Raw genomic sequence first — 23,329 nt, forward strand, 5'->3', positions numbered from 1 at the left:
TGCGAGGCAAACCTACGATGCATTTGATTATATCGTTACCACAGTGTAACCGGCTACCGGTTCCCGAACCATAAAGGAAACCCTTTGCATGCCTTGAATGGGTCTTTTATTTCAATGGTGATCTCATATCTGCCACAGGGCACAAGTTTTAATTAGTTTTGATGCCTGAGGGCATCCACAACCAATCTCGAGTGCACAAACTGCTGTGAATAATTTGCCAGGCCAGAAGGGAAATGAAACAGTAGAGGTTTGCTTTGCTCTAAACTCACCTGTTTGCTAGTTAGCGGTTTGGCGATGTTCTGTCAGCAGTTAGGCATTAAATTGCTAATGTGCTTGGCAGGCCACATTAGATGTCCCATCATAGTGACAAACGCAGGGATAAAATGTTCTGCTCGGCTATCCAAGAGATCATTGGAAAATGAGTTTTGTGAATATGGCGAGGAGGCGGGTGACGTTCTCTAAAGTGCTTTCTGTGGTTCCCTTTATTTCTGCCTCTGTGCTTTGACAGTTGATGAACAATAGCTTTCCCGTGTTCGGTGTGAGTGGTTAGGTAGGGCACGGGGGGGCTTATTGCTGGGCAGTTCTTCCACTTGGCTGTGTTTGACCTGATGTAAAAGTTTTTTGTTTTTCTTCGTCTCTCTGTGCTCCAAAGTTAGGTAAGAGTTGTTTTGCTGGCTCATGGTTGTTGTGATTTTGTTCCAGCTGCATGGACAGATTTCTGAGAGAGTCTGGTCTCAGACCCACCGCAGAATTCTAGATTAATGTGATCTAAATGCGCGAGGAGCCACAGGAATGCACCATTTTCTCCTCTGTGATAGATCCAGCTTGTCAATGCAAATCACGTGCTCTGAAATAAAATGTGTGCTTTCTTTTAGCCGGTAATTGACAGCTTTTGGCCAATGCAATTAATTAAAAGCCGATATCGTCCAGGCCGGCATGACTAATCAAACACTCAGATTTCATGCTTCATCACCATTCTTTCACTCTTGTGGCCTTAATGTGCTTGCGCCTGCTGTTGAGGAGGAGGAGATTTACTAGTGATTGCAAAGATGCAGGCCTGAGGGGACACAAGTTTCTTATCGGAAGACATTTAACTGACAGCATTTTAATTGACCGGACCAAGTTGTCTTTGTAGTGCTATGCGTGCTCAGAAGAATGTTGGTCTACTTAAAAAATCTTCCATGCAAACAACTGTCAGTTTAAAAAAGACTGTCCTTATTTAGAATTTGACCACCAAATACTTTATCTTTTTCACAGAATCCTTCCCCCACCTGCAGTTATGAGTCCTTAAATTGAGTTGTCAGGGGAAAAAAGTGCCATTCATTGATTAATGAGCTGCTCCACATGCCAGACATTTTGGGATATGCGTGTGCTGCTCGTGTCTCTGAGCACCCTCCAGCAGCTCTGTGACACTCTCCCACCCCCCTCTGCCCCCCCACACATACACTCTCTCACTCTCCTTTGCTGTTTTCTCTTTTGTTCACTCTTTCCCTTAAAATCTCTATTGAAAGACAAAGTATTGGTGAAAGATGCTTCTACTGTGCTTTAGGTTTGCTGATGAACGTGCCAGGGCTGTTTCAGTTTTCAATCTTAAACTGTTGCAGGGATGGATGCCTTTATTTCAGTGTGATGTGCATCACATCAATTCCAAAGAGTGACCTGTGGAGTTGACTGTACTGCACCCTTCTCTTTCTCATGTCTGTTACGCCAGTGAGCATATGAAAACCTCATCCATGGCGGGATGCCTGCTGGTCTAATGCCTATACATCAGACAAAGCACATCCGGGAACTTTGGCTCGCAACACATTGGCGCCCCTTTTTGGGGGACAACAAACAACACTCACCATAGATATTCATGTAAAATAGCGGTACAAAACAACACTAATAGAGAACTACCAGAATTAAGTCAGTTTATAAATGGCCTAAAATATATTATTTTAATGTCAATATACAGCTCTGGAAAAAATTAAGAGACCACTGCAAAATTATCAGTTTCTCTGGTTTTATAATTCATTGGTATGTGACTGAGTAAAATGAACAGTTTTGTTTCATTCTATATGGCTGACAACATTACTCCCAAATTCCAAATAAAAATATTGTCATTTTTATCACAGCTTTCATGCGTCTTGGCATGCTCTCCAACATTGTCACATTACAGTGAGAGACAGAATAACAACAAAGAAATCCAGAAAAACGCATGTCAGAAATGTTCTGTCTCTCACTGTTCAAATAAACCTACTATTAAAATTATAGACTGATCATTTCTTTGTCAGTGTGCAAACGTACAAAATCAGCAGGGGATCAAATAATTATTTCTCTCACTGTATGCCATTCCTGGCACAAAAATTCAAATAGCTAGGCTTTGTTTGATGGCTGGTGACCAAATTCTACAGGTTTTCAATGGGGTTCAGGTCTGGAGATTGGGCTGGCCATGACAGGGTCTTGATCTGGTGGTCCTCCATCCACACCTTGATTGACCTGGCTGTCTGGCATGGATCATTGTCCTGCTGGGAAAACCAATTCTCAGATTTGGGGAATATTGTCAGAGCAGAAGGAAGCCAGTGTTCTTCCAGGATAACCTTGCTGAAGCATCCCCAGATCATCATGATCCTACCGATTCAAATTTCACAGTGGGTGTGAGACAGTGTGGCTTATAGGCCTCTCCAGGTCTCCATCTAACCATTAGACAACCAGGTGTTGGGCAAAGCTGAAAATGTGACTTCTCAGAGAAGATTACCATACTCTATTCCTCAACGATCCAATCCTTGTGGTCTTCTGCAAACTTCAGCCTGGCTCTTCTTTAGTTCTCATTGATTAAAAGTTTTTTTTCTAGCATTGTACTACTTCAGCCCTGCCCCTAGGAGCCTGTTTTGAACCATCCTCGCCGTGCACTTCACCCCAGCTGCTGTTTTCTATTCTTTTTGTAGGTCAGTTGATGTCATTCTACAGTTTTTGAGTGACATTCAAATTAATTGACGTCATCTCGGTCAGTGGACAGTTGTTTTCACCCTTGACCGCTGTCTTTGAAATCTTTCTGGCTGTTTCTGTCTTCTGTCACACCATCAATAAACGCTAGTGACCCAGTGCCATTGGAAGCCATGCATGCCCATGCCATCACACTGCCTCCCCCATGTTTTACAGATGATATGCTTCAGATCATGAGCTGTTCCAAGCCTTCTTCACACTTTTTTCATTCTGGTAGAGTTTGATCTTATTTTCATCTGTCCAAAGAATGCTGTTCCAGAATTGGGCTGACTTTTTTAGATGTTTTTTTGCAAAGTCTAATCTGGCCTTTCTGTTCTTGAGCTTTATGAATGGTTTGCACCTTGTGGTGAATCCTCTGTAGTTGCTCTCATGAAGTCTTCTCTTCATGGTAAACTTGGATAATGATATGCCTAGCTCCTGGAGAGTGTTCTTCACTTGGCTGGATGTTGGGAAGGGGTTTTTCTTACAATAGAAAGGATCCTACGATCATCCACCACTGTTGTCTTCCATGGACGTCCAGGCCTTTTTGTGTTGCAGAGCTCACCGGTGTGTTCTTTTTTTCTCAGAATGTGCCACAGTGTTGATTTAGCCACTCCTAATGTACAGATGTCAGTATCTGCAGGAACACTTGTGCATCTTTTGTTCAAATGGCCCTTACGTGCTGTGGAGGGCTTGTTAAAGAAGGACCATGGCAAAAATTACACCGCAATTTATTTTATTGATCTCTTTGATGTTTTCATGAAAAAAAAATATAATCACGCAATTATTTCCTGCCTCAGTGTATCCTAAAATGCAGATTTTAAATGGCATGGTTGAACATTTACTCTGCTTCCATTCCTATACACTGTGGTTCTTAGCCATTTCAATATATCCGGAATTAGCTTAACTCGATATTGATATTGCACAACGTTATATTGCAATAACGGTATTGAGTCAATATATCGTGCACCCCTACTCTTGTCCTAGGATGGAATCATTGCACACAGCCCCATATAAATGTTTGCTTCAAAGTTCAGAGTCATTTTGAGAAGTCATTGCACTTGCCTTTAAAGAGTAAGAAGCAAAAGCTTCTAAAGCAGACCAAGCTAGCTCTGTTTGCTCTGAAGTTTGGGATGTCTCCGGAGTGTCAGTTAAAGGCGGTAATTGTCCTTCAAACTTGTGCTTTGGTTGGACTCTGTTCAAGGACGTCTTGGGCCTATGGGCATTCCACAGAGGACCCATTAACCCACATGGATTAACGAGGCGAGCAGAGAAGCTGTCCATGAATTGTTCTGAATGGGTCACTTTTTCTCTGGAAGTTGTCTTCCCAGCATCACCTTTTTTATGTTTTTCGGCGCTTTAATAACTGTAAATCATTAAACGTCTTTGGTTGACATCAAGTTCATAATTCGTTGAGGTACATCTTTTTCCGATTTCATTCTCAAAGGCCTATTTCTCTTATTGCCACTTAAACCTGCGCTGGCTGGGACACTGTTAGAAGTATGGCTTTGTGAGAGTGTGGAATTATGAATGAGTTTGAACTTACGGTTGACCGAGGAGTTATTGGCATCAGTATAAGTCTTGCATGCCAAGCAGAGGCTTCTACTGCCTACTCTCTCAAATGATACAAGGCATGTGCTGCCACACTGGCTGACTTTGTGGAATCTGGAAATAATAACGCTATTCTCTCCAAATCATGTTTGCACAGCAAATTAGATGTTTGTAGGCAACTGTATGCCACTGCATTTGCCTTGTACTAACACAGACATCTTCTCAATCTCCTGACAGGTTCAACTACAGATCAACACACCACCTCACCACAAATGGGTTTTACGAGTTCCTCAACTGGTTCGACGAGAGGTCGTGGTACCCTTTGGGTAGGATTGTGGGAGGAACGGTAAGTTTAACCCCAACCCTGCAATACTCAAACTTAACTCCCCCTTAACGTTCTGGTTCACTTTGACTTGTTCAGAATAAGGTTAAAACTATGACTAGTGTAATTGGACAATGCTGTGCAACCATGATGATCCCATAATTGCGTCTGAATTCCTTATGACCTGCATTTATGCATTTCATTTGGCATGTTCCCTGCTGAATTTATTTGAGACAATGCCTGAACTGTCAATCCATGGCTTGGTCTCTGCTTGACTTTCAATTGTTCCAAATTGAAAATAAAAAGTAAGCTAACATTCAACATTTTTGAGTCACTTAAAAATTATCTTTTTTGTCCATGTAAATAGCATCAAATTAATCAGAAATATACATACATACATACATACATACATCTTCTTCCGCTTCATCCGGGGCCGGGTCGCGGGGGCAGCAGTCTAAGCAGGGATGCCCAGACTTCCCTCTCCCCAGACACTTCCTCCAGCTCTTCCGGGGGGACACCGAGGCGTTCCCAGGCCAGCCGGGAGACATAGTCCCTCCAGCGTGTCCTAGGTCTTCCCCGGGGTCTCCTCCCGGTGGGACGGGACCGGAACACCTTCCCAGGAAGGCGTTCCGGAGGCATCCGAAACAGATGCCCAAGCCACCTCAGCTGACCCCTCTCGAGAGGGGTCAGCTGAGCTAATCAGAAATACAGTGCAGACATTGTGAATGTTGGACAATTGTAGCTGGAAAAGGCTGACTTTTAATGGAACATCTACATAAGCGTATGGACTCCCATTATCAGCCACCATCACTCCTGTGTTCCACTGGCATGTTGTGTTTGCTAATCCAGGTTTATTTTTTAAAAGGCCATGTGATATTTAGAAAACCCTTATGCAATTTTGTTTGCACAGTAAAAATGGTTTGTGCTGTTTAAAGAAGCAATACAACCGGACATCTTTAGACTAGTTGAGTATCTGGAGCTCCAGCAAGTGTGGGTTTGATTAAAAGCTCAAAATAGCCAGAAACATTTCTTGTTCTGAGAAAATGTTTCTGTTCTCTGGGAGAAATTGCCAAGAGACTGATGGTCTTGTACAATTCTGTGTATTACTCCCTTCACAGAACAGCTCACACTGGCTCTAACCAGAAAAGAAAGAGTGGGAGGCCCCAGTGCACAACAATCAGATGAATACATGAGTTTGAGAAAAGATCCCTGACCCATCCTCATCTGGTAGCGTCATTAAATAGTACCTGCAAAAGACCGGTCTCAACGTCATAGTGAAATGGTGACTCCAGGATGCTGGCTTTCTAGGCAGAGTTGCAAAGACAACCATATCTCAGACTGACCAGTACAAATAAAAGATTAAGATGGGCAAAAGAACACAGACACTGGACATATTGATAAAGTGTTATGGATAGACAAATCTAAGTCACAAAGAACATTTGTGAGACACTGACCAAATGAAAAGATCCTGGAGGAGTGCTTGATGCCATCTCTCAAGCATGGTGGAGGCAATGTGATGGCCCCCAGACTGGGGGTGCTCTGGTGGTGCTGAAGTGTGAGATTTGTACAGGGTAAAAAGGATTTTGTGGAAGGCTATCATTCAATTTTACAATGCCATGCCATACCCTGTGGACAACAGGACAGTGACCCAAAGCACAGCTCCAAATTATGCAATAACTATTTAGGGAAGAAGCAGTCAGCTGGTATTCTGTCTATAATGGAGTGGCCAGCACAGTCACCGGATCTCAACCCTTATTGAGCTGTTGATGGAGCAGCTTGACTATAATGTACATGAGTGCCCATCAAACCATTCCTTATTGTGGGAGGTGCTTCAGAAAGCAATGGGGTGAAGACTTTTCAGATTACCTCAACAAATTGACAACGGTCTGCAAGGCAGTAATTGGTGCAAATGGAGGATTCTTTGACAATAGCAATCTTTGAAGGACACAATTATATCAATTTAAATCATTATTTAAATCACTAACCTTGTCAGTGACTGTATTTCCTATTCATTTTGCTATATTTCCTATTCAAACTAATTTCATGCATGTTTTTTAATGTAAAACAAGAAGATTTCTGTGACCCCAAACTTTTGAATGGTAGTGTATATCTCACAAATTCAGCTGGCTATGGTGGGAATTAGGCAGTGTTGTGTTTAATTACATATAATTAAAATTGTCTTTGATGTGCTTCGGAACACTTATTAATGCAATCCATTTCCCCCAAACCTACTGATAAAATTATTGTATAGTCACACTTTTTACTGTAAGTTTACTTTCAAATACATGTTTTCATTACAAAATGTGCAGTGGGATTTTGACAACTAATTTTAACACAAATGTTTGATGAATCAACTAAGGAAGGGAATGTTGATGCAGTGTTTGCATGATAGGTTGAATCTGATTCAATTGTTCTTTAACTCATGACTCCATGTAATTCAGGGTGAATGACCTTGACAATTATGCTTGATATATGGTATTCTGTTCAGTAAAGATCAAACAGTAAAGGAATCAAGGATGTATGCACATTTACCTTTGTTCATAGGCTGATGGATAGTAGCATTAATCTCTGTGACAAATTAGCAAAACATTTCCGAATTTTCACAATCAGATTTACAACATTAGTACAGTAGTCAAATATGAGTCTCTGAAACTGGATCAGTTCGGTCTATTAAGTGATGGAGGAAGAACATGAAATACGACCTTTTCCGCCCTGGGAAGTTTAAATCAATGTATCAACTTGATGTACTTACCGTCTGGGTTAAATTGACCCAGAACATAAACAGTGCAGGCAAATCGAAAACACAAGTCAAGAGTCACAGCTCGTAAAAGCAAGCTTGCTCGAAGAACAACACCTCTAGCAGATAAATATCGGCCCAGGCTCCCTCTGCGTTTGGCCCGGGAACAGAGCAGTGTGGTCATGCTCCGGCTGTAACAGTGAGCTGTTAACTCGCCGGTTTCCCCATGGCAGCTGCGGCCATGTTTACCAACACAAGCAGCTGTTTGGGAATCACAACCTTCTTTCTTTGAATTACTACCTCCCGATTTTAAAGGTTTTATCAAATGCACCCCACTTCAACAGAGCCTTCTATTTTTTGGACTTCCTCTAAACTGTGCACTGAAGCGCAGTGAATAAAATATGACCCGGCTCCTCCTCCCAGCCTGTGTGTCTCTGTATTGTTGTCACAGTAGCTAATGAGGCGACCATTTTTGTAAGCCTTGGTTGTACATAACCTTCACTTGGTTTCCTCAATCTCTAGCTGGTGCGGCAGCTTCTCTTGTTTTGTTTTTTTTGGGTTCCTGCTTTGAACAGTGTTGACTGTAGGACAGTTTGAGAGATGCGCCTCGTAGATTAGGTCCAATACTGACATTTCCAATTAATTAGCCCAAATTGGTGCAGTTTTCAGTCAAACTGAATAGGAGCAGTCTTAAATCAAAATCCTATTTTACGCTTTTACACAGTGGTTAAGTGCCTTGCTCAAGGGCAAAATTACAGCTGGTTTTACTTTACTTTGGGGATTCCAACCTTTCATGATTGGTCCAAAACTTTAACCACTGGGCTGTCTAATGATTGTTACTCAGACAAGAACCTATAGGCAATTCACAGTAAAAAGCTAAGATCCCACTGTATTTGGAACATGAAGCTGTCCACTGAGTCAGAAATTCACATTTAAATGTGTCTGGAAAGGCCAACATTGAAATCATTCAAATGGATAGTTCATGAATTTGCATGAATAATTTGCCTATACATCAGTGTTTGTTTATCCCCACAGCCTATCGGCTTTCGTTGCACATTTCCATATCTGTCACAAGAAACAGTTTGGTCGTGCTTCGAGAACTGCTCCACTCATGAAACATTCTCGAGCAACTGACAGTGCTTGTGTGAATTTCAGTCTCAGAACTTTCCAAGACTGCATTGACCGGCCCCAGAATAAAATGTGTGCGCATATCGGCGTCCATGATTTTGATTTCTGAGCTTAGACAGCCAGACACATCAGTACTGTCTGTTATGTCACAGTTATTGCATTAGCAGATTATGTTATTGCGACAAAATCTAGGCCTCACATCTATAGCTAAGTGTTAGCCCCATAGTTAAGTGGGTGTCCACAAGAGACCGAAACTTCCTAACCTGTGGATAACAGACCTAAATCTGCAGGCAGTGGACAATACTGCCGCTCAATGTGGTTACCATTTAGCACTGGAAGGTCAGTCAGGTTTATACAACAGGTGGGTCAGACGCTTCTAACACCGACTGCAGAAGGCGATGCAAAATGCAAATTATGTGTAATGACAGGAGATTTAACCTAGGTTCAGTACTTTTGGGAGAGAATTCTGCTGCTTGCTCACTTTTACTGTTGGCTACCTCCAACCACCACCCTCAACCAGCAGTATTATTTATTTTTTTACCACACTATTAGACTGTTAATGTGAGAAGTGCTTCCCTCAGCTGTTTTGATCGCAGGCTATTAGGTATGAAGGGCCTTTTTGAATGTTTTATTTTAATTTTTTATTGTAATTTCTTTTCTGTCTGCCATCATGATGCGCAGAAGTGTATGGGTAATAAAATGTTACAAATCACCTCCTTTCAAAACCATGCTTTTATGAAGTCCTTGTCAGAAATCACACCGGTTCTGGGAGTACTGGAGTGTGGAAACAAATGAACTCATTATTTTGTGTCTCAGATGGCATGTGAATTGCAAGGCACCATAGTTACATGTTGTTATCATACCTATGTGCGTTACAATATTTATTGCATATTTGCCTTGTGATTAGATGCTGTGACATTCATTACTCCAAGCGTATTGTTTACCATATTTATATACCAAACCTGTGACACAGGGGCAAATGCCACATAAGTGATTATGTCATGGAAATAAAACCGCTTAAACCACACTCCCTGTTTAAAAAGAACAATGACAACATGCTATGAATGAAAAATACAGGAGTTGTGGTGTATGCACAGCCAATTGGTTACAAAATAAAATAGTAATGTTGCCATAATCAAGTAATTATCTAGATGTTACTGTAAATCTGAATGTGGAGACATGCTGTATATTTATGTGTAGGTCAGAGCTGCCTTACCCTGTTCCTGGAAAGATACAGTCCTCTAGGTTTTTTTCGCTAATCCCTGAAGTAGCACACGCATTTCTAATAATTAGCTGGATGAAGCTAAATCAGGTTAGACACAGCTGGGGTTGGAGTTAAAACTTACAGAATGGTTGCTTTCCGGGAACCGTGTTGGGCAGCCCTTTTAGAGGATGTTCCCTTCCTGTTTATCTCAGATTCTGTGCACTTAATTTACTATGCAGAATTATGTCGACTTGGTAGATTTTATGTATTCTCTCATATGTTGTCCATCACCATCAGCACTTTTAGAATAAAATAAAAACTATTCTTAACCTGGTTATTATATCATTGTTAAACCCATTGTTATTGTCAATAGGGAATGTAGCATACACAAAGCATAGCAGGTAACAGTGCTTGGTATATCATAATCCATCCCCAGCCTATTCCCCAGTTAGTCCGATTATTCCAATGCGCCTTTAACCCCAAAATAGTTTTTTACCTTGCCTTCTTCAGTATTTCCCAAAACCCTTTTAGCGCCAAGTCAGCATTTATTTTAGCACCTCCACCTTAACGGAACAGGGACCTAAGCACTGTGCCACTAACCACCTCCTTCCCTCTTTACACCCACATCCCACCCTGGCATTCGCTCTTTACTCTCGTTATTCAAACTGCTGCGGAGGACTCTGACGGCTTTCATTAATTGTGTATGATAACCCAAGTCTCACCGTTTGAAGACGCACAAGCAGATGGAAGTCAATGTGACTGTCACTGCTTCTGTGTGGATTCCTCATTTCTTGTCTCCCACTCCCAAGGGTAACATATGCCATCGGCTCCCTCGGGGGGCTGTAGATTAGAATTGAGGGCTGAATAAATGTGACACTCTTTAACAATGGGGCTCTGTCGAGCAAATAAATCGCCCTTTATTACTGTAAAGAAATAGACCGGGGAGGAAAATGCAGAGCATCTGTTGTTCTGAGGGCACCCCGAAAAGGTGATAATTCAGTTGTTTTACCTGATATAGCAATGGGAGCTAGATCATTCCTCCAATGGTGAGAGTAGGGTGGATGATTGGCTCAAGGTCATATCTTCTTTCTTTTTTTGTCGTCTGTATTGTGTAATTGGGATGTTGTTTTACAACTGGAAAGTAAAAAAAAATCATTGCTTTTTTTACCAATATATTGTTAGATGCAAGCTCAATCCCCTGAACAGGGAGACTTTAGTTGGACGATTTGGGAAGGAGGTTCAATAAGACCCTGGTTGATAAGAGTGTAGCCCCTTCTAGGGCTACAGGTTAATTATAAATGAGGCACTGCAGGCAGAGATGAGAACTCTGGACTCCTGACATAGCACACATCAGGACATCACTCACACTCAAGCATAGACCCTCTGGTATCACAACCTTTCCACAAGCCTAATTATGCACAGTCTCATGCATTATAAACCAAGAGCTGTAAGATTTGTCTGTTTGAGGCCCCCGCCTTGAACTGGGCTGTTAGTATTTCAGTGGAGGAGATGGTTTCCCCAAGTGAAAACCCAGAGCACATTCAATTAACCCGACTCGGTCTTGTGGTATATCAAGCAATCCTGCGCAGTGTGCCAGCACTTACTTGACACCAAAGTCCTTCCTGACCTATGGAATCCCTACCAAATGCTTGACAGATAAGTCAGTACATTTCGGTTCTATATACCACAGTAGTGATATACTCGCCCCGGCGTGGATGGGTAGGATGACGGGCAAGGCCTTAGGTCGCCTTATGTCACTCGAGAGACATTTGCCTTTTATTATAATGACATGTTCAGTATTTATTTGCCAGCCAGAACTGTGCATCATGACCATATTGTTATCTACAGGTGCATCTCACAAAATTTGAATATTGATATTTCAAATCAAAAAGTGTCACCTTCATACATTCTAGATTCATTGCAGAAAGTGAAACCTTTCAAGACTTGATGATTACGGCTTACCCCTCATGGAAATCAAAATCCAGTATCTCAAAATATTAGAATAAAACATTTACAATGCAGAAATGTCGACCTTGGAAGAGCTCTAATCAGCTAAATATCTCCCTGAGCCTCCAGTCTCTGTCTCCAGTTCAGTACACACAACCACAATCATGGTTGACTGCTGACTTGACAGTTGTCCAGAAGACACTCATTGACACCCTCCATGAGGAGGGTAAGCCACAGAAGGTCATTGCTGAAAGGGTAGGCTGTTTGCAGATTGCTGTGTCAAAGCATAATCATGGGAAGTTCACTGGAAGGGAAAAGTAAGAAAAGGTGCACAAGCAACAGGGATGACTGCAGCCTTGAGAGGATTGTCAAGCAAAGCTGATTCGAGAACTTGGGGGAGCTTCACAAGGGGTGGACTGAGGCTGGAGTCAAGTGCATCAAGAGTCATCACCCACAGACGTGTTCGGGAAATGGGCAACAAGTGTCGCATTCCTAATGTCAAGCCATTCCTGAACCAGAGACGACCTCACAAGCGCCTTACCTAGGCGAAGGGGAAAAAGAACTGGACCCTTGTTCACTGGTCCAAAGTCCTCTCTTCAGATGAAAGTACATTTTGCATTTCATTTGGAAATCAAGGTCCCAGAGTCTAGAGTAAGACTGAAGAGGCACAGAATCCAAGTTGCTTGAAGTACAGTGTGAAGTTTCCACAGTCAATGATGATTTAGGGTTCCATGTCATCTGCTGGTGTTGGTCCACTATGTTTTATCAAGTCCGAGGTCAATGCAGCCGTGTACCAGTAGATTTTAGAGAACTTCATGCTTCCATCTGCTGGCAAGCTTTATGGAGATGCTGATATCCTTTTCCAGCAGGACTTGGCCCCTGCCCACAGTGCCAAAACGACTGGTAACTGGTTTGCTGTCCATGGTATGACTGTGCTTGGTTGGCCAGCCAACTCGCCTGACCTGAACCTGACCTGTATTGTCAAGAGGAAAATGAGGTACACCAGACCCAACAACACAGACAAGCTCAAGGCCACTATCATATTGATGCAGTAATTCGTGCAAAAGGAGCCCCAACCAAGTATTGAGTGCATAACTTAACATGCTTAGGAATCCTTTGCAGGTCTTTTGAGGTAATTAGCTTATTAGAGCTCTTATTTTTTGAGATCCACCCGTAGGTATTTAGATGAAAGTATCGTATATATTTTAGTTTTGCATGAAAATGCCATTAATGTTCCTACCATCTCCGTGTCTCTTTTCAGGTATATCCAGGTTTAATGGTCACCGCAGGCCTCATTCACTACGTTCTGAACCTGCTGCACTTGACGGTGCACATCCGGGACGTGTGTGTCTTCCTGGCGCCGGTGTTCAGCGGCCTGACTTCTATCTCCACCTTCCTGCTGACCCGGGAACTGTGGAACCAGGGGGCGGGGCTTCTGGCAGCATGCTTTATCGCTATCGTGCCTGGCTACATTTCTCGCTCTGTGGCTGGCTCCTTTGACAATGAGGGCATCGCAATCTTTGCCTTGCAGTTTACTTACTACTTATGGGTAAGCCAATCCTTTTTGCATCCTTTTATTACTGTTTTTACTATTACTATTTAAGGTTGTTTTCCTCAGATACAGACACTATTCTTGGGTCTTGCCAGGAGAAGTTTGAGAACCACTGCCTTGGTCTAGGTAGCAAGCTAGCTAGAAAATGTACCTACTCATATACTGAATTCCAAACCCGTGTACGTTTTTGTTTAACATCCGATAAACTGCACTATTAATTTGGGATGTACTATCTCTTTGTGGTGTGTATCCCACAGTCTTGTGTGAATCAGGTTGCTATGCCAATGTGCAACAGCTCCTCCAAATCTGCTTTGAGGGAGACAAGAAAGCTGCTGTGCATCATGATATTTGGGGAATGAACGGCATTCATCTGATGTTGCAGTGTATAATTTATGGAAATTTTTAATAAGTATACTTTTTGTGACACTCACCGGCTCACAGTTCTCATCTGACCTCTCATTAACGAGGCAATGTTTCCCGAAGATCTGGTTATTGCTAACTAGCATGCTAACTTTCCATTACACAGTGGCTTCACACCTTTTCTAAAAGGATCTTACCAATATTGGCACCCTTGTTAGATGTGAGCAAAATGGCTGTAAAAAAAATATTAGCAGTTTATCCTCTGGTTGTTTCATTAAAAATATTTAAAAAATGCAAATACACTAACATTAAGAAGTTTGGGGTTGCTAAGAAATGTCTTTGTTTTCGAAAAGAATCTTACCTATTCTTTTTCAATTGAAGTAATCCAAAAGTAATCATACATTTTCCATACATAAACTGATTTATAATATATTTGTTGATAACGTAACGGATTACAGTTGCTGTTCTTTGTAATCTGTTACGTGTAATGGATTACTTGTAATCAGTTATTCCCCAACTCTGTTTATAATGGAGTGCCCCGCACAGTCATCTGATCTCAAACCTATTGAGCTGTTGTAGGAGCAGCTTGATCTAGAGACCAACAAGTGCCCATCCAGCCAATCCAACATGCTTCAGGAAGCATGGGGTGAAATCTCTTCAGATTACCTCAACAAATTGACTACTTGCCTTGGGAGCTTTTCCACCGTTATGTAGCAGCTTGACTCGGCTCTACTCACTCAGTCTTTTCTGCTTTTCCATTGGGCAAAAGTTAGGATAGTAGATCTTTTTTTTTTTTACCTGCTCCGTTGAGGTTCCAAGCGAGCTGAGGCGATAATAAAAGGTGACCTGAAACACAGAAGACTACTGATTGGACAAGAGTGACACGTCACTCATTGCGACACGGGACATCTTGCATAAACCGGCGTAAAACCAACGTGTAGCAAAAGCTGTTCTGCTGTTAGCCATCCAATGTCAGAGAATTGTTTTTACGGGTGTGTCCCAGGTGTCCTTGGTTTTACGGGTGTGTCCCTGTTGTCCTTGCATTGAAATTGGTTAATTTCAGTACCAGTGCATAAGACCAGACTCGTAATTTAAGCAACTGTATAGTCCCAAAACTCCTCTCGGTTTGGACCTATGCACTGGCGTTAAAATCAGCCCGCAATCCCAATCAGAACCCCTGTGAGAGACCCACGAAGACGTGTTGTTTTTGTAGCCTATTCACTTGGGCAAAAGAACCTTTTCTTTTTCTTCCTCTGGGTTTTTCTATAGGCTAACTGGCATGCATTGCACTGGTCAAGTAATATCCACTCTCAAATATCAACCATCCATCACACAATCTTGAGGAAGGTCTTATTCTGAAGGCAAGATGTAAATGGGTGTTCCATGAATTCAATGGTGTGCTTTGGATTTTCCCACAAATATAGAGCTACATATTCAGGTTTTGCCCTAACTTTAGTCATGCCTTCTAAGCTGTTAGACACAAGCTCAGCACCAAGATTAAAAATAATTATTTTTAATGTTATGTCAAACAGAAGCAGCCTACCAAACTTTCTATGTATCGCCTTACATTACCTAACGTCTTTGTGTTCATGTTTTCTGTTCATGACAACAAAACACGAAATGTTATCCACTCTAGACTCCATTTTTATACAGTCCCATAAAACTATACTTTCCGAACGAAACTACACTTAATATATAGGCTAACAGAGTTACATTACGGCCTACATTGGAAGGAAGCTTAATAGGGATAAATTATATGAAATTAAAGCCCAACAAAATATGGCTAGCACATGCATAGATTTAAGATCATAACAAAATTATGGCAATGGCATTAGGCAATGTCCATATTATTATGATCATTTATTCTTGTTAAGAAAAATGTGCCTGTTCTCGTGCTCCAGGAGCTGACGAGTAGGCTTACATAGTCTGGTGACTATGAGGCCCGCAGCTGAGAGAACCCTTTTAGCCCGAACAGATTTTGCTGGGATGCACAGATATGCTTTCACTAGCCGTGATAATTTCCTGTACTTGGCTGTTAGACAGATTTGTTTAGTCTAAGAAATAACCCGTCATTACTGTCGCCAAGTGAGGCAATCAGTAGTACAGATTTATTTCGAAAATTAGATTATCTTTTCGATAAATGCCATCCTTGTCGAAATGTCGACAATTCAACTATTTGTTCTCACCCCTATTATTAAGTTTAATTCCACCACAAATAGCATCTATGAACTGTATGGCTTTTGCTGTTTCAACAGCTTATTAGCCAGTAATTGGCTTAGTAGTATCTACTGATTTACTACTTGGAACATTCATAAGAATTGAGCAATTGTTAGTGAGACTGGAGATTCATTTTACACTGTCAAAGCAATTTCATTTCATGGCACAACATAGCTAGTTTTTCCTTCATTTCTTTTCATTCATTCCCTCACTCAGTAAGACATTCGCTCTTCTTGGCCAGCTCCACTTACTTGGTCCCGCAATAAATGTGAAATGAATAAAATGTTCTCCAAAATGTGCCGCAGTTATTGGTCTCCCTAGAAGTTCTTTAGTATTACCTAACTGAAGTATATTCCAATTCATATTTAAGTTTGTCACCTGAGTGATTATGAACACTTATGTGACAAGCCATGATTTCTTGTTTTACAGGGGTATAAATAAGAGAAATAGAGAAAAAATAAAAAATAAATAAATATATATATATATTTGTCAATGTAGTAAACAAGGTTAGATCACGAAGTACAGTCGTTTTTGGGCAGTTTTCAATGACAAGTTTGCTTGTCTGGACCAGGTGAGGTCATCCTTGATGAACACACTCAGAAACTTGAATTTGGAGACTGTCTCCACTTCAGCTCCATCGATGTGTGTTTGGGCATGGCCCCCCCCTCTGCTACTGCCTGAAGTCCACGATCATCTCACGATCATCGCTGGGCGTGGCTACACAGTTGTGCATGAACAAGGAGTACAGGAGGGGACTGAGTACGAATTGTAGAGGGAGGTGTTAAGCCCCAGGGTCCTGGGCTTAGGAACAAGCTTGGCGGGCACAATAGTGTTGAATGCAGAGCTGTAGTCCACAAACAACATCCTCACGTATGTGTTGCCTTTTTCCAGGTGGGAGAGGGTGTGTCGTCAGGGCGATGGCATCATCCGTAGATCTGTTGGGGCGTTAAGCAAATTGAAAGGGGTCGAATGTGTCAGGAAGGGTGGAGATGTGCCTTTTGTACCTTCTTAACACCACAGTATGAGCATGGTTCTCTACCTTTCCTTACTCTCCTAATGCTGCTTAAGTGAGCAGCGTGATAAGAACCATAACAGCATTGGATGTGCTTCTGAAGACCCCAGATCACTGACTGTCCATAGTCTGCTGGGAATTGTTACGATGAAGCAGGTCCTAAACTATATCACTTCATATGGTGACAGAAATTAAACTTGCCTTACAACCTTAGTGTGGACATGACTTTGTACATTAGTGCATCATGATTCATAAGACATTGCACTTCTGGGAGAAAGCATAAGGTTGTATTGTAAGGTTATATACCTCACATCTTCAAGAAATGTGTATTGTCTTCTTGCATAAAGTATGGCAAGCCTCGGGGCACAGCCTCTTTCTTTGATTGGAACTCTAACAACAACCATACTTGGCTGGATGGCATTGAAGGAGCTGGGAAAGATGCCCATTAAGGCCTTTGTAAAATGTCAATTTGGGGTCCACCGATACCGGTCTCATGAACACTAGAGCATCATGTTTGAACATGATAACATACCAGACAAAGAATTTTAGGGGCAAGTCCACTATGTTATGAGTTCAGTTTTGATTGCCTATTTTGTATGTTTGCTAGAAACTGAGCCAGTACTAAAAAGTTCCTAAACAATTTTCTGGGTTGCTGTCTTGGAGACATGTAAAATAGTTTGCATCCAGAGAAATAGTGCTACTTGGTTTTGTTTCAGTGACTCCTCCAAATCTTCGTTACCTCAATTTTTGCAAATTCGGAAACATCCTCAGTTTTTGTGTCCCCAATACTGACACAAACCTGTGAGGTGTGATTTATTACGTCAAGTTGAAAATGTTCTGACATAATGAAACAGTGTCTCCTGACTTTAAGAGTGCACAATATAATTAATGCTGCAATCTTGAAAAGGGCGTTAGACCGTTTCCTTATTGTTGAAATGACTTCTTCAATGAGAAAAGTACTCCTTAACATTACAGGGCTCATAAAAATTACATACATCACATTTTAAACAAGCAGTCACCATTTCATGAACATATAAGCTTAGAGATAAGGTGAGAAGCTCGGTCACCCGGGAGCTCAGAGTAGAGACGCTGCTCCTCCACATCGAGAGGGGTCAGCTGAGGTGGCTTGGGCATCTGTTTCGGATGCCTCCTGAACGCCTTCCCGGGAAGGTGTTCCGGGCCGTCCCACTGGGAGGAGACCCCGGGGAAGACCTAGGACACGCTGGAGGGACTATGTCTCCCGGCTGGCCTGGGAACGCCTCAGTGTCCTCCCGGAAGAGCTAGAGGAAGTGTCTGGGGAGAGGGAAGTCTGGGCATCTCTGCTTAGACTGCTGCCCCCACGACCCGGCCCCGGATAAGCGGAAGAAGATGATGATGATAAGCTAAAGATGTCGCAAGCGTCAAAACCCTACAGCCTATAGCCTAACTTTTATTTGGAGTAGGCCTAGGCCACATTTACTAGGCTACTGTTTTAACAGATCTTGAGTTTGCAAGACCACCTCGGCTGTACCGCCACGACCGCTGTCCTCACTTGAAACCATATGGAGGATGACTAATAAACTGCAGTGCCCTGCAACACCACTCTGGGATGACATTGCAGATTGGTTCTGTAGTGAAAATCATCTCCCCAATGATGCCAGCAATTTACTAGTCAAAGGGAGAAATGTCACACTTTGCCCTACTTGAAGTTTGCACACTGGTTAGTGCAGCAAATCGCTTTCTCGTATACAGCTTGATTGATCTCTGACAACTTTATTTACAACAGCAGCCACGTCTTTCAATGTGGAATATTTGACTGCTTGTCAGATTACTTGAATCGTTTCGAAAAAGGACGTTTATATCCTATATCAGATAATATTATGTGAATTTCACATTATGGTAAAAGTATTCTCTTGTAAGTTTTTTCTGAACGGTCTCCACCTTGCTTCATGTATTTACTGAAATTACACAGTCAATAGGGCTAATTTTATGTTACCTTATATGGGTAATTGTAGGTGTTCATTGGGAGGAGACTGTAAGCTCGTTCACATACGCAGTAGTATGGGTATGATTTATCAGCGGAAGCATGCATATGTGTTGAGCACACATTTAGTTAGAAACATAAGCAAGATTGATACATGAGGCCCCAGGTGTTTATTTAGACATTCACGCTAGCTGATGTTGTTAGTAGGCTACTGTATTGCACATTATCTTCCATAGCCTAGCCGCTTATAGGCCACAACATTGCAGTTATTTTAACATTTGATTAGTTTCAACTTTATTGTCATTGAACAGTAAAAGTACAGTAATGAAATGCAGTTAGCATCTATCCAGAAGTGCAAATGGAGGGCAGAACCAGCGCTTGACATGAACCTTTTTGCTCACCAGCCACTGTGGCTACTGGTTTTTAATAGCATTTTAATGTTAATGTTGTTGTTCTGTAGAATTTGGCCCAGAGGTAGCATATAGAGATTGAACAGAAGCAGTCAGAGAACTGATCACTGTGGAACTCCGCATGTCATAGCCACTCTATGAGATTCATGATTACCAATGGTGACAAATCCAGGAGAGTCCTACCCAATTTTCCATCCTATCTATAAGTGTTCTATGGTGTTCAGATGTGTTCTATAAGTGTTCAAATGCTGCACTGAGATCTAATAGAACCAGAACTGTTATTTTATCGGAATCAGTATTCAGCCGTATATCATTTAAAACTTTAATCAGGGCCGTTTCAGTACTGTGGTGAGGTCGGAAACCTGACTGAAATGTGTCTAAGAGACCGCTTGAGGTCACATAATTGCTGAGTTGATTGAAGACAACCTTCTCAATGATCTTGGCTATAAACGGGAGATTTGATACTGGTCTATAGTTGTTCATTATAGATGCATCCAGTGTTCTCTTTTTAATAGGAGCTCAATGGCAGCTTTTTTTTAGAGATGTTAGGAAAATGCCTGATTGTAGAGAGCTATTAACAATTTGTCCATTGTTATTGATTATTATTATTTAATTTTTTAAAGGTCTGATAAGTGTGTCAAGACAACATGTGGAAGCTTTAAGATGTTGAACTGTTTTTCTGATCAATTGTATTAAATTACGACATAATAACCAAGTTATGTCTTGGGGGTCGTTGTGATGGTACAGTGTCCTTGTTAGACTGTGTAGTTCTGATGGTCCGCCTAATAAATTCATTACATTTCACAGTGGACATGAGTTCTGATGTTATCTGCTTTGAGTTTGTAAGCTTGACGACCATGACAAATAGAGTGCACGTATTGTTGATATTCTTATTGATCATTCCCGATAAATGTTGCTGTCTGGCCCTGTGTAACTCATTGTTGAATCTACCAAGGCTTTGTTTATAGATGTCATAGTGAATTTGAAGTTTAGTTTTCCTCCAATTGTAGTTATCTTAACATATGTTAAGTGAACACAGCTGTTATCTTGCTGTTGTTGATTTCACTTGTTGGTTCTGACTTGAAAGTGAACACAGTTCTTAGCAGATTCAAAGTGATTTTGTAAGTTAAGACAATGCAATGGCGTACACTGTGTGCACAATTATTAGTCAAGTGAGTATTTTGATCATTTTTATGCATATTTTCCAACTTCAAGCTGTATAAAGTTGGGCCTGTGTTTGGATCAGTAACGGGCACAGAGCTCCACTTAGTGCACACAGTGTAGTTATTTTAACTTGACATTTATAGTCAACCCAACTGGGATCTTAGTTGATTTGATGGATTTCTTTGTACTGCGTTGAATTCAAGTTAACATAATTTGTCAAATCAAAACATATAGCCGAATTAGTTGACTAAATGTTATTTTCACCTAACCACAAAAACATGGATATTTTGTATTTTTACAGTGTACCTCTGCCTCAGCTCCTCCAAAATTTAAATATCAAAATATGGAGTAAATTATTTAAAGTAATGTATTGTTGGATGTATTTTGTCCCGACATGTAAATTTAATAAATACAGACAATACACTTTTGGGAATGTTCACGAATTCAGTTCAGTTAAAATGAGTAGGCTACAGCTTAAAATTGAAAATAGGATACATTTGTTGTTTGGATATTCTCTTTAGTGTTCTATGGGCTATTTTGTCATGCCTTAGGTCTATGTATTTTATAGAATAGTATATAGGCTATTCTAATTGTTTTTCAGCCTATTTTTTATATTTTAATGGTTTTTAATTACTGCACTTTTCATGTCAGTTGCGACTGTCTCTGAGCTGCTTTTTCAAGAGGGATGATCTCCTTTTGCGAATGTTTTATTGTGCAAAGCAGGGTGGGGAAGCTGTGACACTGAATCGATAGAAGACAACATGGTGAAAATTATGTTTCATATATACATTCAAATATACATTCTTTTTGGGGGTGCTCAAAAATGTTTGACTGGTAGTGTTCTTTCTGAAATTCAAACTCCATTTGGCCAATACAAAATTGGATTTGATTGCTGATCATGAAAGGGGAGACCAACGACCTCAGAGAGACACCTTTTCAACTTTCACCTTCAACCAAAACCAAACATTGATTATACGGACAATGCCATCCTTTCAATGTCTTTTAACAGCATTTTCGTGTGGTGACACGACTGAACAATGTAGTCATTTTAGAAAAGCCCATGACATGGATTAGGATATGAATGTAAAATGTGGTCCTGTGGTTCTGCTATAGGTAAAAATAAATATTGCCCAAACAATATTGGTTGCATCTTTGAACTTGGTTGGGCTAAAAAACAAGAGTCCTCTCTGTAGTAGCGGTGTAATCATCTTGCAAACTGGGGGATGGGAGAATGTCTTGGAGAACAACAGCATTACTAAACACGGTACTATATTACTAAACAATTTCCTTTACTAGGGGTACCGTGCTCCCAAAATAGAACTCTAGGTCACACAGCAAAATATTTGGTGGCATTGATGTGGTGGGAGAGTCATGTTATACTTAATTCTTTTGTAGTCCTTAAAGTTCAAAGTTGTTATTCTTTAATAGCTTCTATGCAATTGTAGTTGAATGACTTCTACAGAGATTGAGTTGTATTAGCCTTCACTCAGTCTGGCTGACTGTCTGGCTCAGGGTGTGCTGCTTTGTGGAGGTTTTAGACGCTGCTGGAGACCTTTTCAAATCGAATAATTGAAAATATCTAAGGTTGGAGGTGAAATGGGCTTCTTTCCTGTTTACCACACTTGAACAGTCCATTCAGTTGAACAGGAACTTTTTCTGTTAGTATCACGTGCAAAAAAATGCACTCATAAGCATAGCAGAATGTCTAACAATAGAGCAGATGTTGGACAAGTTATCGTTGACAAGGTGAAAGGGTTATCTATGAGCACAATGATTTGTTATACCATGGAAATGGGCCACACTGTAAAAGGATTCTGGGTAAACGATACTCCATTTGAAATCACCATGTTGTCTTCTATCGATTCAGTGTCACAGCTTCCCCACCCTGCTTTGCACAATGTAGTCCTCGATGAGAAGCTGATGCATTTGAGTGTAAAGAATGCACACAGTAAAATGAAAAGGGTTTTAAATGGCATAGCATTTATTCCTGCCTTATCAAAGGCAGCCTTGACAGGTAGCCTGGCCTTTCCTCAATTCCCTAGATTATATTCCCCTGGGTGGCATGGAAGCCCCTCCAGACATGCTGCTAATCACCAGGACCTCTCCATGCCACCCTCAAGGGTTTTTCAGGAAACTGAACAGTCATCAGAAACAGACAGCATGGACGTTGTTGTTGCTCTATTCCTCCTGGCTTCATCCTCCTTATCAGCCAAAGCTCAAGGACAGAGCACCATTCACCCAGGTAAACGTGAATGTTGGCTTGCTCTCCCACCTCTCTTCATCCGTGTTCACCACCTCAGCAGAGTCTGCAGAACTGCAGAAGAGTACTGGCGGTATGACTGTGTTTCAGTCAACAATGTTATTTTATTGTTATTTAGCACTCACATTTTTATATACTACTTACTGACATCTCTGAGGTAGATATGTAGTTGTTGGTAACCCACAATGGCTTAAAATACATTTAAAAAAGACAACGCACAATGAGCAATACATGTTTTGAAGACTATAAAACCGAAAATGTAGCCCAGCTGTGCATTTGGATATATCTTTGTTGTGTCTGAACCTGTGCATGTCTGTATGAGCCAGTATGCTACTTTCAGCTTGACATTTACTACGTAAGAACATATTTATCTCCTAAGGTGACTTCCGACACCTTCAACTGGTGCTTCCAAAGCTTGGTGTCAGTGGTCTTGGCTCTAGGGTGTTCTATGTCATGTTAACTCGGCCAAGTGTGACAGGGCTGATAACGCCACTTGGATTGAAGAGCCTTTGTGCTTGTCAACTGCACAAACATACAC

At 41.3% G+C, this 23,329-nt stretch overlaps 1 protein-coding gene across 3 annotated transcripts in view; it reads left to right on the forward strand.

Moving 5' to 3' along the window:
* The window catches only part of LOC105008063 (dolichyl-diphosphooligosaccharide--protein glycosyltransferase subunit STT3B), a 127,861-nt gene that overhangs the window by 56,682 nt on the left and 47,850 nt on the right, over positions 1 to 23,329 (forward strand). For all 3 annotated transcript variants that reach the window (XM_029122877.2, XM_020050474.3, XM_029122878.2), the window contains exons 2-3: positions 4,753 to 4,861; positions 13,115 to 13,402. In XM_029122877.2, the coding sequence (XP_028978710.2) occupies positions 4,753 to 4,861; positions 13,115 to 13,402 (397 nt within the window). The remainder of the gene's footprint in view (positions 1 to 4,752; positions 4,862 to 13,114; positions 13,403 to 23,329) is intronic.

Source organism: Esox lucius, chromosome 10 (genome assembly GCF_011004845.1).
Source record: "Esox lucius isolate fEsoLuc1 chromosome 10, fEsoLuc1.pri, whole genome shotgun sequence".
NCBI lineage: Eukaryota > Metazoa > Chordata > Actinopteri > Esociformes > Esocidae > Esox > Esox lucius.